The 12,004-nt window shown below is 55.7% G+C and overlaps 1 protein-coding gene across 2 annotated transcripts in view; it reads left to right on the top strand.

The window, feature by feature from the left end:
* Nucleotides 1–12,004, top strand: part of IQSEC3 (IQ motif and Sec7 domain ArfGEF 3) — an 89,276-nt gene that overhangs the window by 70,402 nt on the left and 6,870 nt on the right. For both annotated transcript variants that reach the window (XM_070370092.1, XM_070370093.1), the window contains 6 exons: nt 1,720–1,842; nt 2,386–2,552; nt 5,049–5,188; nt 6,534–6,659; nt 8,860–8,959; nt 9,078–9,239. In XM_070370092.1, coding sequence (XP_070226193.1) covers nt 1,720–1,842; nt 2,386–2,552; nt 5,049–5,188; nt 6,534–6,659; nt 8,860–8,959; nt 9,078–9,239 — 818 coding nt within the window. The remainder of the gene's footprint in view (nt 1–1,719; nt 1,843–2,385; nt 2,553–5,048; nt 5,189–6,533; nt 6,660–8,859; nt 8,960–9,077; nt 9,240–12,004) is intronic.

Raw genomic sequence — 12,004 nt, 5'->3', positions numbered from 1 at the left:
TGCTGGGTGTGGGGACATTTTATCTGAAGAGTTCCTCAAACCAGACATTATCAAATATTTACTCAGGCCAACTTAAAATATTAAATACTTGGTAAAACATAAAAGATGTACACCCTCACTTTCCTGCAAGAGTTGCTAACACAGCCTGTGGCCTGGTGAAGGCTGCCCAGGGACTGACTCCTGCCCTCAGCAGTCTCCTCTGTGCATAGTAGCACTGTTATTTAACGTGGCCTGTTATGAACCCTGTCGATCAACCAAATGAATCCTCGTCCCCCCCAGTTCTTCCTTTAGGATGTCTCTCAGATTCTGAGCTGGCCAGGTCCATTCGGGTCCATTCGACTTGTTCCGATGTAGCCCCGTCTCTCGCCTGGCCCTCTGCAGGTGCATCCGGGTCCATTCGACTTGTTCCGATGTAGCCCCGTCTCTCGCCTGGCCCTCTGCAGGTGCATCCGGGTCCATTCGACTTGTTCCGATGTAGCCCCGTCTCTCGCCTGGCCCTCTGCAGGTGCATCCGGGTCCATTCGACTTGTTCCGATGTAGCCCCGTCTCTCGCCTGGCCCTCTGCGGGTGCATCCGGGTCCATTCGACTTGTTCGATGTAGCCCGTCTCTCGCCTGGCCCTCTGCAGGTGCATCCGGGTCCATTCGACTTGCTCCGATGTAGCCCCGTCTCTCGCCTGGCCCTCTGCAGGTGCATCCGGGTCCATTCGACTTGTTCCGATGTAGCCCCGTCTCTCGCCTGGCCCTCTGCAGGTGCATCCTGACGGCCCCTGCTTCTCTATTGCTCCTGCCCTTCCCTGTACGTTCATTTTCCCCCAACACCAGAGAAACCATCGTCAAACAAACTGGATTTGTCAATCCTCTGACGGTACCCTTCTACTTCTTTCCCCTGTGTTCAGGAAAACCCCCCCACTCTCTGCATCCTGTGGGAACCAGGAGAGGGCAGCATGGGGCGGGTGTGGGGTGACCAGGACGGAGAAAAGCGGAGCGGCACGTGTGTGCGGAAAAGGACACGTCAGCTCCACGCGGGAGCCTCTGTGGCCCTCGGGGGCGTCGAGCCTGCTGCTCTGTGGGGCCCAGATTCCTGCCCCAATGCTCATGATCCTGGGGACAGGGTGCCCCAGGAGGGCAAGGCCAGATGCGCTGGGGGCCAGGAGGTTAAGCTGGCCTGTCACTTGCTTGGGGGTGGGCAGTCTGCTTGGCTACAAACGCTCAGACACTGGAGGGGTTGTGTAAGAGGAGACTCCCAAATGGAACGGAAAGTGGGGAGAAAGCCAGGCCCCTCACAGGCCTTGGAGAGGACAGGAGAGGAAACTGTGTTCACCTTTTAAATCTCTGACTTCTGGATGCTCAGGGGCTGAGAGGAGAGGCCCTGGAATTTGGAGGCGGGAGGTCTGGGCTCAGCATCCTCTTAGCCGGAAGCCTTGGACTGCCGGCTGCCGCCCTGGGCCCCAGGTTCTGGCAGTGGGAGGAGGACCCTCAGCCAGCACCTTGCAGGGCTGTCTGGGAGGGGAGGCAGGGTGAGGAGGTCCTCCTGGGCTATGGCAGGAGACCCTGGCATGGGTAAGTCCCTCCTGGTTGGTCTCAGACCCCCAAGTCTCACCTTTCCTTCAGGGAGGGGTTGTCTGGCCAGCAGGGGGGCTTTGCCCCCCTTCCCAGCTCTGGCTGGTGGAGGGAGGTCTGGCCACTGCCCTCACGGCCCTCTCCCCTCCCGGCCTCAGCTGCGTGGTGGACGAGATGGACTTCTCTGCCATGGAGCTGGACGAGGCCCTGCGCAAGTTCCAGGCCCATATCCGCGTGCAGGGTGAGGCCCAGAAGGTGGAGCGGCTCATAGAGGCCTTCAGGTGGGTCCTCCTCAGCCCTCACATACGCTGGGCGTGGGGGAAGTAGGGGGCTGCCAGCCGGGGGCAGGAGTCCCCCACACGCCCAGGGAATGGAGGAAGCAGCCCGGGCTGTGAGCTGAGGACAGGAGTCCCTAGAGAGCTGGTTGGGGTTTGGGCGGGGGAGGGTGGGAGGGGGGCAGGAGGGGAGGAAAGAAGCAGGCAGACCTCTGGGGCTCTCTGAGCTGGACCAGCATCTGGCCTCCAGGTGGCCTGGTGGCACTTCCTGTGTCCCCATCAACCAGCGGGTTTTTACTGAGCATCAGTCTGAGGCTGGTACTGGTGGGGAGGGGGTGTCTGGGGTCTTTGGGTGCATGACACCTGCCCTGTCCCCTCGGTGGGAATGGGGGCCAAAGTGTGGAGATGGGGAGCCCCCCTGTGCCTAAGCCCACACTCAGAAAACCGGACATGTTCCCGAGTGCCCCCCTCTCCAGAGTGTGGGGAAGGCAGGGCCCTCACGCCCCACGTGTGTCCCCACCGCATGCCCCACGCGTGTCCCCACCGCAGCCAGCGCTACTGCATGTGCAACCCCGAGGTGGTGCAGCAGTTCCACAACCCGGACACCATCTTCATCCTGGCCTTCGCCATCATCCTGCTCAACACCGACATGTACAGCCCCAACATCAAGCCCGACCGCAAGATGATGCTGGAGGACTTTATCCGGAACCTGCGAGGTAGGGGAGGCAGTGGAGATTCATCCCTTCCAAAGAATGAAGGCTTGGAGTGGAGGAAGGGGCGGGGATGTCTAACTGCCTTTTATTCTAATTTTCAACTGATCCAGAACCTGCTCAGAGTCGTTCCGGGAGTCTCAGACCCCCACGGAAGGCTGTCACCCCCGGTGGTCAAGGGCACTGGAACTGCTGTCTGGGCCCAGGAGGTTGCTAGCATGCCGGGCATCGGGGGAGTCCTTCGTGTTCTGAGTTTCATCATCCTGTGCCTTCTTTGGCTCTTTCTTCACCCACTGTGCTGGGAACCAGTTTCTTCCTTTTATTAATAGTCTAGAAACACATGCCTCCGAAATATTGCATCTAATCATTTCCCCTCTCCTTTTTCTCTGGACTCTGTTTCTGGAACTCCTGTGTTCCAGATGTTAGACCTCCCAGTCTGAGCCTCTGATGGCAACTTTCTGTCTGCCATCTTTGTCTTCTTGTTTGACTTTCTTGAAGAGGGCCCTCAGCTTTCTCTTTCAGATCTCCTGCTTAACTTTTCATTTCTGCGGTCATCTTTTTCACTCTCAAGAACTCTTTTCTGCTAAGTGCTGCTCTTCAGAGCCTTTTGTTCCTGTTTCGTAGATGCAACATCTTCTCACGTTTGCACTTGTTTGTTTCGGTTTCTCCTCGCTTTCTTCTAAGTTCCTTTTTCAGTTTTTCCCATACTTTTCCTCTCTTGTGTTGGAGACTTCCCATACACAGCGGATGAAACTTGGTTGTCCGTCCACATTTAGCAGTGAGCCACTAAAAAGCTGATTAAAGCTCCAAGTGTGCGTGGGGTTGCCGACTGGTGGGCTTTCTCATGTCGACATTTCATTAAGCTGTTTCACGGGGAGAAGTGACTGCAGTATCTTTAGATATTTTCCCTTGGGATGCTCAATCCCTCAGAAGAGAAATGTCTAATCTGTAGCCCAGAGCGGGTGAGTCTCTCTGCCAGCACTGAGAGCTGCGTGGGAAGTGGGCTCGCGGGGGTCTCCTAATACACAGGCATCAGGTCCATCCCCCGGTTTTCAGCACAGACTCTCACTCTTGGTTGCGCTTAATGTCAGTTGCTCAGTCGTGTCCGACCCTTCGCAATCCCATGGACCGTAGCCCCCACGGCTCCTCTGTCTGCAGGATTTCCCAGGTGAGAATACTGCAGTGCCTTGCCATTTCCTTCTCCAACAGGTTGTGCTTGGGGTCCACCAGCCCAGAGTTCCTGGTTCATCCCTTCCAAAGAATGAAGGCTTGGAGTGGAGGAAGGGGCGGGGACGTCTAACTGCCTTTTATTCTAATTTTCAACTGATCTTCCTATTTCAAGCCCACCTTCACCTCCAGGGCTCTGCCAGCTCCAGAGCCCTTGATGGTTCTGAGCCTTCTAATCCCTCTGCTGGTTTCCATTTCCACTTTCCCAGGTTTGCGGATCATGTGCTCATTCACCCACTTTCAGGTCCCCTGGTGCCCCTGCCTCTTCCTGCGTCTCTGCCGATTCCTTTTTCCGGGGCGTTCAGAAGGAGCAGAGGTGTGCAACCTGCCATCTCTACCTGGGAGCCCCGTGTGCTCAGCCCCTGCCCTGCTCCTCTTGGCCGCAGCCTGGTTTCTTTCAGGGGCCCTGGGGGGTGCTTCTTGGTTCATCTGCCCAACTCAGAACCAAGCTCAGATGTGGAAGACACGGGGTCAATCCAGAGAGTCACTCATAGAAGGTGTAATGTCCTCTCGACACTTAAGAAAACTGCTTGGAGAGCACTTGCCCAGGATGTTTTATTTTTCATTTTCCCCTCTTGAAAAGAGGAGTATATAATCGTTAAAAGAAGATTTAGAAAAAGTAGCAAGAAGATTTTGTTTATTGCTTCTGTTTCTCCCTCCCGGGGAAAGTTGTTTTCATGTTGGTGTACTTCCTGCTGGTGTTTTTTGTCACCAGAGTCTGATCATTACCATGAAGTGGGAGACGGGTGGTGGTCTTGTTACTGCATCACTGCGGGGGCTGCCCTGCTCTCCTTCACTTAATGTCCCACCCCTCCCTGCGCTCCCAGCAAGGAGGGGATCTTCTCACCATCTGACAACTAATCACTGAGCTCCCTGTGGAGGGGAGGGGAGGGCCTGAAAGAGACAAGACAGCACACGGGCAGTGCCCTCATGGTGGGGCCGGAGCGGGAGATGCTAGGGGGAGCAAAGGCAGGAGCCCAAGGCTGTGATCAGAGATGAGGAGGAGGCCTGGGAGGTAGGAGCCAAGACTGTGGCTGTGGGGCACCTGGAGGTGGGGCTGGGACACGTGCTGAGCCCTCATACAGCAGGTGCTCTGGCCAGGGAGGTCATCTCTAATTCAGCAGGGATGTGAAGCCAACCACTGAAAGCTTTGGAGCAGGGACAGGGCCAAATCAAGGCCACCCTTGGGGAGCGTCACTCAGGTAGCGGGCTTCCCCTCTCTGGCTCCAGCCCCTGACCCCCCGACCCCCTCCCTTCTCCACTCCTCATCCTCAGGTGTGGATGACGGTGCCGACATCCCCAGGGAGCTGGTGGTCGGCATCTACGAGAGGATTCAGCAGAAGGAGCTCAGGTCCAATGAGGACCACGTCACGTACGTCACCAAGGTGGAGAAGTCCATCGTGGGCATGAAGACTGTAAGTGCCCACCGTGGGGTCATGGTGCTCAGCTGGCAGGGGGCTGGAGGGGTGGAAGTGGAAGAGGTGAGGGATCACTTGCCCCCCACCTCGGGCCACAGAGCCCCTGTCTCCAGCTCCTTCCCTTTCTTCCTTTCTTTCTTGCACCCTCTTCCTTCCACCTGCCTATCTCCTCATCGCCGCCTTGACCAGCTCCTGCAGTGGGAGGGGTGGAAGTGAGGTCCTGGGTAAGACTGTCCAGGCTCTTGGGTTGAAGCCTCTGGAGGTTGGAGTGGAATAGACCCTGGGCATCCTGGATGATCTACTGAAGAGAAGGAAGGACATGGGCTCAAGCAGGCTCTCGATGTGGGGTCTCAAACCCTTGAGGTGCCCCTGAGCTGTGGCCCCGGGTCACAGTTTGCTCCAAGTTTGCAGTGGTTTTTAAGGGCAGTCCTCTCGAGATGTCCACAGAAGCTCCGTATACCGCAGACATAAAGGTCTGGCCTCCATCTCTAACCCTGATCTCTCTGGTTCCTCCTCCCCAGTGGCTTGCTCAGGGGGCAGTTTGGGGAACTTTCTGGAGGCTCTGTGCTAGACCCCTCCACCCATTCATGCGGGGTCAGCCTTTCCTGGCTAGAGCCCTTCATGCTGAAGTCGCAGCCTCTGTCAGGCTTGCGGATGCCCCCCAGGAGCTGGTTCATACACTAGAGCAGGTTTCCAGTGTCCCCGGGACCCCCTCCCTGCCTTGCACACTCGTGTCTGGGTGTGCAGTACAGAGAAGCACAACCCAGAATGTGGGGGTGCCCTCGAGGAGGACTCGGAGGGAGAAGGGATGGGACTTGATGGGACTTGAACGATCTAGAGGTTCTTTTCTCTCTTTTTAAAAATATTTATTTATTCATTTTTGGCCATGCTGGGTGTTTGGTGCTTTGGGGGCTTTTCTCTAGTTGTGGGGAGCAGGGGCTACTCCTTGTTATGGAGCCTGGGTTCTAGGGTGTGCGGGCTTCGGTAGGTTCAGTGCATGGGCTTAATTGCTCCGCAACCTGTGGGATCTTCCCAGATCAGGGATCAAACCTGTGTCCCCTGAGTTGGCAGGTGGATTCTTTACCACTGAGCCACCAGGGAAGACCCAGAGACTGTATTCAATGTCCTTTCTCTGTCTTTTATCCTCTTACTTCTTCCCAGCATCGAGAACCCCTCTTGCCCAGCCCTGATCCCCAAGGAGCGTGAGGAAGGGGAGAGAGCCCTGGGGGAGGAGAGGGGAGGTTCAGGGTCAAACCGGGCCTGCATCTGCTCTTCTGGAAACTGGTGCTAGGGGGTGACGGCCCCCCCACCCCCTGTTGAGCACTGTGTGCCCCCCCACCAGGTTCTCTCTGTGCCACATCGCCGCCTGGTCTGCTGCAGCCGACTCTTCGAGGTGACGGACGTGAACAAGCTGCAGAAGCAGGCTGCGCACCAGAGGGAGGTGTTCCTCTTCAACGACCTGCTGGTGGTGAGCGGGGAACAGAGCCAGGGGCTGAGCAGGGAGGGGCTCAGGGACCCCTCCCCACAGGGTGCTGCACACCCAGCAGCCGATTTCCACAGCCTGGGATGAGTCATGGATGGGAAGGGTGGTGGGGGATGGAGAGGAGACAGATCAGATCCTGTTCTCCCCTGCTTTCTAGCACTTAGAACAATGCCTGGGACACTCACTAAATAGTCATTGTATGGATGCCTGTGTTCAAAGAACCCACCTACCAACACAGGAGACGTATGCTCAGGTTCGAACCCTGGATCAGGAAGATCCCCTGAAGGAGGGCATGGCAACCCACTCCAGTATTCTTGCCTGGAGAATTCCATGGACAGAGAAGCCTGGTGGGCTAAGTCCATAGAGTCACACAGAATCAGATAAGACGCATGCTCTGTGTTCAGAGCAGACAGGTGATGGCCCGGGCAGACAGGATCGTTCCTACTCTGTAGGTTATAAAGCCAAGGCACAGAGAGCTTATCTGCTCGGGGTTCCCGGTCCTGGTGGGAATGGACTAGGTCCCAGAGCGTCTGCCTCCCCGTCATAATGAGATACCTGGGGCTGGAGGGTACAGGGCTGCACGTCCATCTGTCCCGCAGCCTGGGAGGTGCAGGGGGTCTGCAAGCAGCCGGTACTGTCCCTGGGTCCAGGGGAATGCTGGCGTGTGTGTGTGTGTGCGCACGCACACGTGCGTGTACATGTCTATACATCTATGGGGCATTTAGCCTTCGCTCTTTGAACACAGAGCATGCGTGCTTCAGTCATGTCTGATTCTGTGTGACTCTATGGACTTAGCCCACCAGGCTTCTCTGTCTCACACCCTGACTTTGCTGCTCATCATCTGCTTGAAAAGCTCCCAGACCTCGCATGACCCCCTCTCTCCCCTCATTCAGTGCAGATGTCCCCCCACCTCAAATGTGGCCTGCCCACTCACTGTCCAGTCCTTACACTACTTCATCCTCAAAACACATACCGGGGACTTCCCTGGCGGTCCAGTGGTTGAGACGCTGCACTGCCCCGTTAAGAAAAAAGTACCAGTTTCTGCCATCAGCTGTGTATGCATTTCTTCACTGCCTTTCGGCTTGTTGTGCCTTAATGGGCTGACCCATTGATTGACTTATGGATCCCGAGGGTCCTCCTCCCGCAACCCCGGCATCCTGAGGCCGAGATTTTTCTTCTTTCATTTTGTTTTTGTTTGTTAGAAATGGTGTCAGGGAAGGGGTCTCTAAGGAGGCCGTATTTGAGTCAAGCTCTAAGTGAGGGGGAGAAGTCAATGGCACCCCACTCCAGTACTGTTTCCTGGAAAATCCCATGGATGGAGGAGCCTGGTGGGCTGCAGTCCATGGGGTCGCTAAGAGTTGGACACGACTGAGAGACTTCACTTTCACTTTTCACTTTCATGCACTGGAGAAGGAAATGGCAACCCACTCCAGTGTTCTTGCCTGGAGGATCCCAGGGATGGGGGAGCCTGGTGGGCTGCCGTCTATGGGGTCACACAGAGTCAGACACGACTAAAGTGACTTAGCAGCAGCAGCAGCTAAGTGAGGAGGGGCTTCCCAGGTGGCGCTAGTGGTAAATAACCCGCCTGCCAACACAGGAGACTTAAGAGAACCGGGTGCCATCCCTGGGATGGGAAGATTCCCCTGGGTAAGGGCATGGCAACCCATTCCAGTACTCTTGCCTGGAGACTTCCATGGACAGAGGAGCCTGGCGGGCTACAGTCCATGGGGTTGCAAAGAGTCGGACGTGATTGAAACAGCTTAGCACAGCACTAAGTGAGGAGAGTAGCCGACCATGCTGGAAGCTGCAAGGAAATAGTCGGTGCAGAGACCCACAGTGGGACCCACCTGCTCTGTTCAAGCCACAGAAAGGACGGCTTGGCCTGAGCAGAGCAGGGACCAGATGAGGTGGGGGTTACAGACCAGGCCGGAAGTCCGGCTGCGTGTTAGATGCAGTGGGAAGGGCCGCTGGACGGCTTCATGCGGTATATTGTGTGTATATGTATGTGTGCACGCACGTGTGTATACGTGTGTGTGAATGTATCCTAAGTGTGTAAGTCTGCCTGGGCGTGCCTGTCCTTTTCTGTGTATTCACTTGTGTTCACCAGAGCCCCTGGGTGTGTGAGGCATGTTTATCACACGAGCGCACACCCGTCAGTGCACGTCTATCTCCCTCTCTTGGACAGATTCTCAAACTCTGCCCCAAGAAGAAGAGCTCCTCCACGTACACCTTCTGCAGGTCCGTGGGCCTGCTGGGCATGCAGTTCCACCTCTTTGAGAACGAGTGTAAGTCTGTCGTCTGCGGATGTGGCCGGGGCTGGGGGAGGGGAGGGGCAGGCACCCCAGGGCCCAGGCCTCGCCTGCGGCTGCTCACAGCCCATGGCGGCTGGGGTCTGGCTTCCAGATTACTCTCACGGCATCACCCTGGTGACCCCGCTCTCGGGCTCCGAGAAGAAGCAGGTGCTGCATTTCTGCGCCCTGGGCTTGGACGAGATGCAGAAGTTTGTGGAAGACCTGAAGGAGTCCATCGCTGAGGTGACAGAGCTGGAGCAGATCCGGATAGAGTGTAAGGACGCCTCACCTCAGACCCCTGGGTGGCCTGGCTCCAGGAGTAGGGTCGCTCGTAGACAGACACCCCTCTGTGGAGTGAGTGTGGGTGAGCAAGGCCCCTCTGCCTTCCCAAGCCCTCCCCGCCCCCTGCCCCACCGCGCCATCACGGCTGATGGAGGCTTCACAGTTAAACCGAGGTACGCAAGGGTGTGTGCACGTGTAGCTAGGCTGTGGGGCTCCCTGTGGGCCCCTCGGCCACAGAACTCGCTGGGTTTGAGCAGGACCAGGAAACGAGCCGGCCCTAAAGACAGACATGCACACCAAGGCGTTCCGGGCAGATTCTGACCCAATCTCCCTGGACAGCCTCCTCCCTGATCCAGTTCAGATCCCCACATCACAGCTGGTTGTTTCCTGTCTTTCATGCCTTTTAACCTGTAAGGATCCCCCCACTTAATTTTTTTTTATAACGTCGTCTTCCTGAAGAGTCCTGGCTGGCTTTCTGACTGTCCCTCGCCTTAGAGCTGTCTTTCTGTCCTCCAAGGAGTGCCTGTTCTTGGTTGCTCTCACTGCTGTCGCTCAGGCGTTGTAGACAATCTCAGAGCCACTTCATCCATCTGGGTGGTTTACCGGTGGCTTCTGGGTTCAAGACAAGAGCAGTGACAACCTGCGGTCTCTGCCCACATGCACGCTTTCCTGTCATGGAGCATCACAGCAGCTTCAGAGAGCCTTTAAAGGAAAATTAAATAAGAATGGATTCAGAGACTCCAACAGAAAATAAAAAGACTCCAGGTCTGCCTTGCATGGCCACTTAGTTGAAAAGTAGTTCAAAATTGGTCTAAACCCCTTAGGCAGAAAAAAGGCAGTGGGAGCTTTGAGCAGGGTGCCAATGCGCCAGGCGATAAGGTTTCACGAGCATCCCTGGAGCGCCTGCTGTGTGCCTGGCAGCTTCTTTAGGTGTGCCCAGAGGGAGGCTGCAAGGACTCATGGCCTTACGGAAAATGAGACAGAGCAGTTAAGGGATGTGTCTAAGGTGCATAGTCTAAGGTGCATATTAGAAGCGGACGACCAGTTGCACTGGAGTCTGATTCTGAGGTTCACGTACTTTCCAGTCTGAAAATGAGAGGCTAGTTTCTGTCTCTAATTTCCTAAGACAGCAATGAAATCAGGTTAAAACAAAAAACTCTCCCAACCAGCGCATATAACTTAACTTATTAATGCCTGGTACAGGAAGGGTATAAATTCCCTTTCTGCTATAGGTGGGCAGTGTGACTTCAGGGGCATAACAGACTCTTTCCAATGCCATCTTAGCTGTTGGTCTAGAACATTCTCAAGGACACACCCTCACCTTGTCACAATGTCAGAATGTCCCAGATGCAGCTGGAGAGCCCAGCATCCAAGGCAGCACCAGCCTGGCTGCGCATGGCCGCTTTCCCCATCAGCCCCTCTGCCCCTCTGAGAACAAAGGGGTCGATATCGCCAGGATCTGGGTGCTAAGGGCAAATATCCTCTCCTGCTGTCCAGAGGTTGAGGGAAGAGGGGGAGGGCTCACATCTGCTCCTGCTCTTCCGGCGGAGAGAAAGAGAAGAAAGCTGAGCAAAGAGGAGGAGTTGCTCAGGAAGGCCAGGAGGAAAGAAAAGAGAAAAAGGAAAACAACAGCCAGCGTTCCTGTTTATCAAGCCCTTACTACGTGCCTAGCCCTGGGCTGACTGCTGCGCCTGTTGAATTATTTAATTCTTGCCACATCTTTCCAGTAGCTGAGTAGTAGTATCTTCATTTTGCAAATAAGGAAACTGAGTCAACAGAACTTAAGGAAGTGGTCCCAAATTCACGCAGTCCGTGACAAAACAAGACTGGCACCCAGGTTCCTTGGGCTCCTTGGTGATTTCTCCAAAACCAAGGCAGCCCCTCTAAGGGAGAGAGGAGCAACTCTCGGTTCAGTAAAATTACTGAGTATTGACTGATGGTGTGGTTCAGGCAGTCGGCACAAATGGTTCTGGTTTGGGGTTTGCAAGCCGGTGTCCCCAGATTACAGGCGACTAGTTGCTAGAGTCCGTGCGTGTACAGTTGTGTCTGACTCTTTGCGACTCCCTGGACTGTAGACTGCCAGGCTCCTCTGTCCATGGGATTCTTCAGGCAAGAAAACTGGAGTAGGTCGCCATTCCCTTCTCCGGGGGAAATCCCAACTCTGGGATTGAACCCATGTCTCCTTTGGCAGGTGGATTCTTTACCACTGGCACCACCTGGGGAGCCCCCTAGCGAGGCAAAAATGGAACCCAAGGGAATAGCTTTAACACAGGGAACGTTAGTGATGTCTCCTGGAAAAGAGGAACCGAGGAGGGATGTAATAACAGCTGTCGAACCCCCAAGGAGGGTAACTGGCCTTTCTCCAGCACCACTGAGGACAGACAGGAAGGAATCGGTTTTTAGTCTAGAGAGAGGAATTAAAGCTGAGTAGCAGGCAGACCAACTCAATGGACATGAGTCTGGGCAAACTCCGGGAGATGGTGAAGGACCGGGAAGCCTGGTGTGCTGTAGTCCATGGGGTCGCAAAGAGTCGGACACCACTGAGCGACTGAACAACAAAAGAGCAAAGCAGACAGGTACCCACCGGAGCCTCGGCGGCTGGGTACTCCCTTCTCGGGGGAGCTCGGCCGGCGGACGCGGTGGGCCGACAGGACGGCTCCAGCGGTGGTGAGGCGCTAGCTACACCATATGAGCCTTCCATGTCGTCCTAGGAGCTGATGTGTGTTAAGTGCCTGACAAGCCCTGAGTGCCTTGATG

Source organism: Bos mutus, chromosome 5, assembly GCF_027580195.1.
Source record: "Bos mutus isolate GX-2022 chromosome 5, NWIPB_WYAK_1.1, whole genome shotgun sequence".
In the NCBI taxonomy this organism is placed as follows: domain Eukaryota; kingdom Metazoa; phylum Chordata; class Mammalia; order Artiodactyla; family Bovidae; genus Bos; species Bos mutus.
Note: the sequence above shows the minus strand (reverse complement) of the source record. Positions and strands in the feature narration are given on the sequence as shown.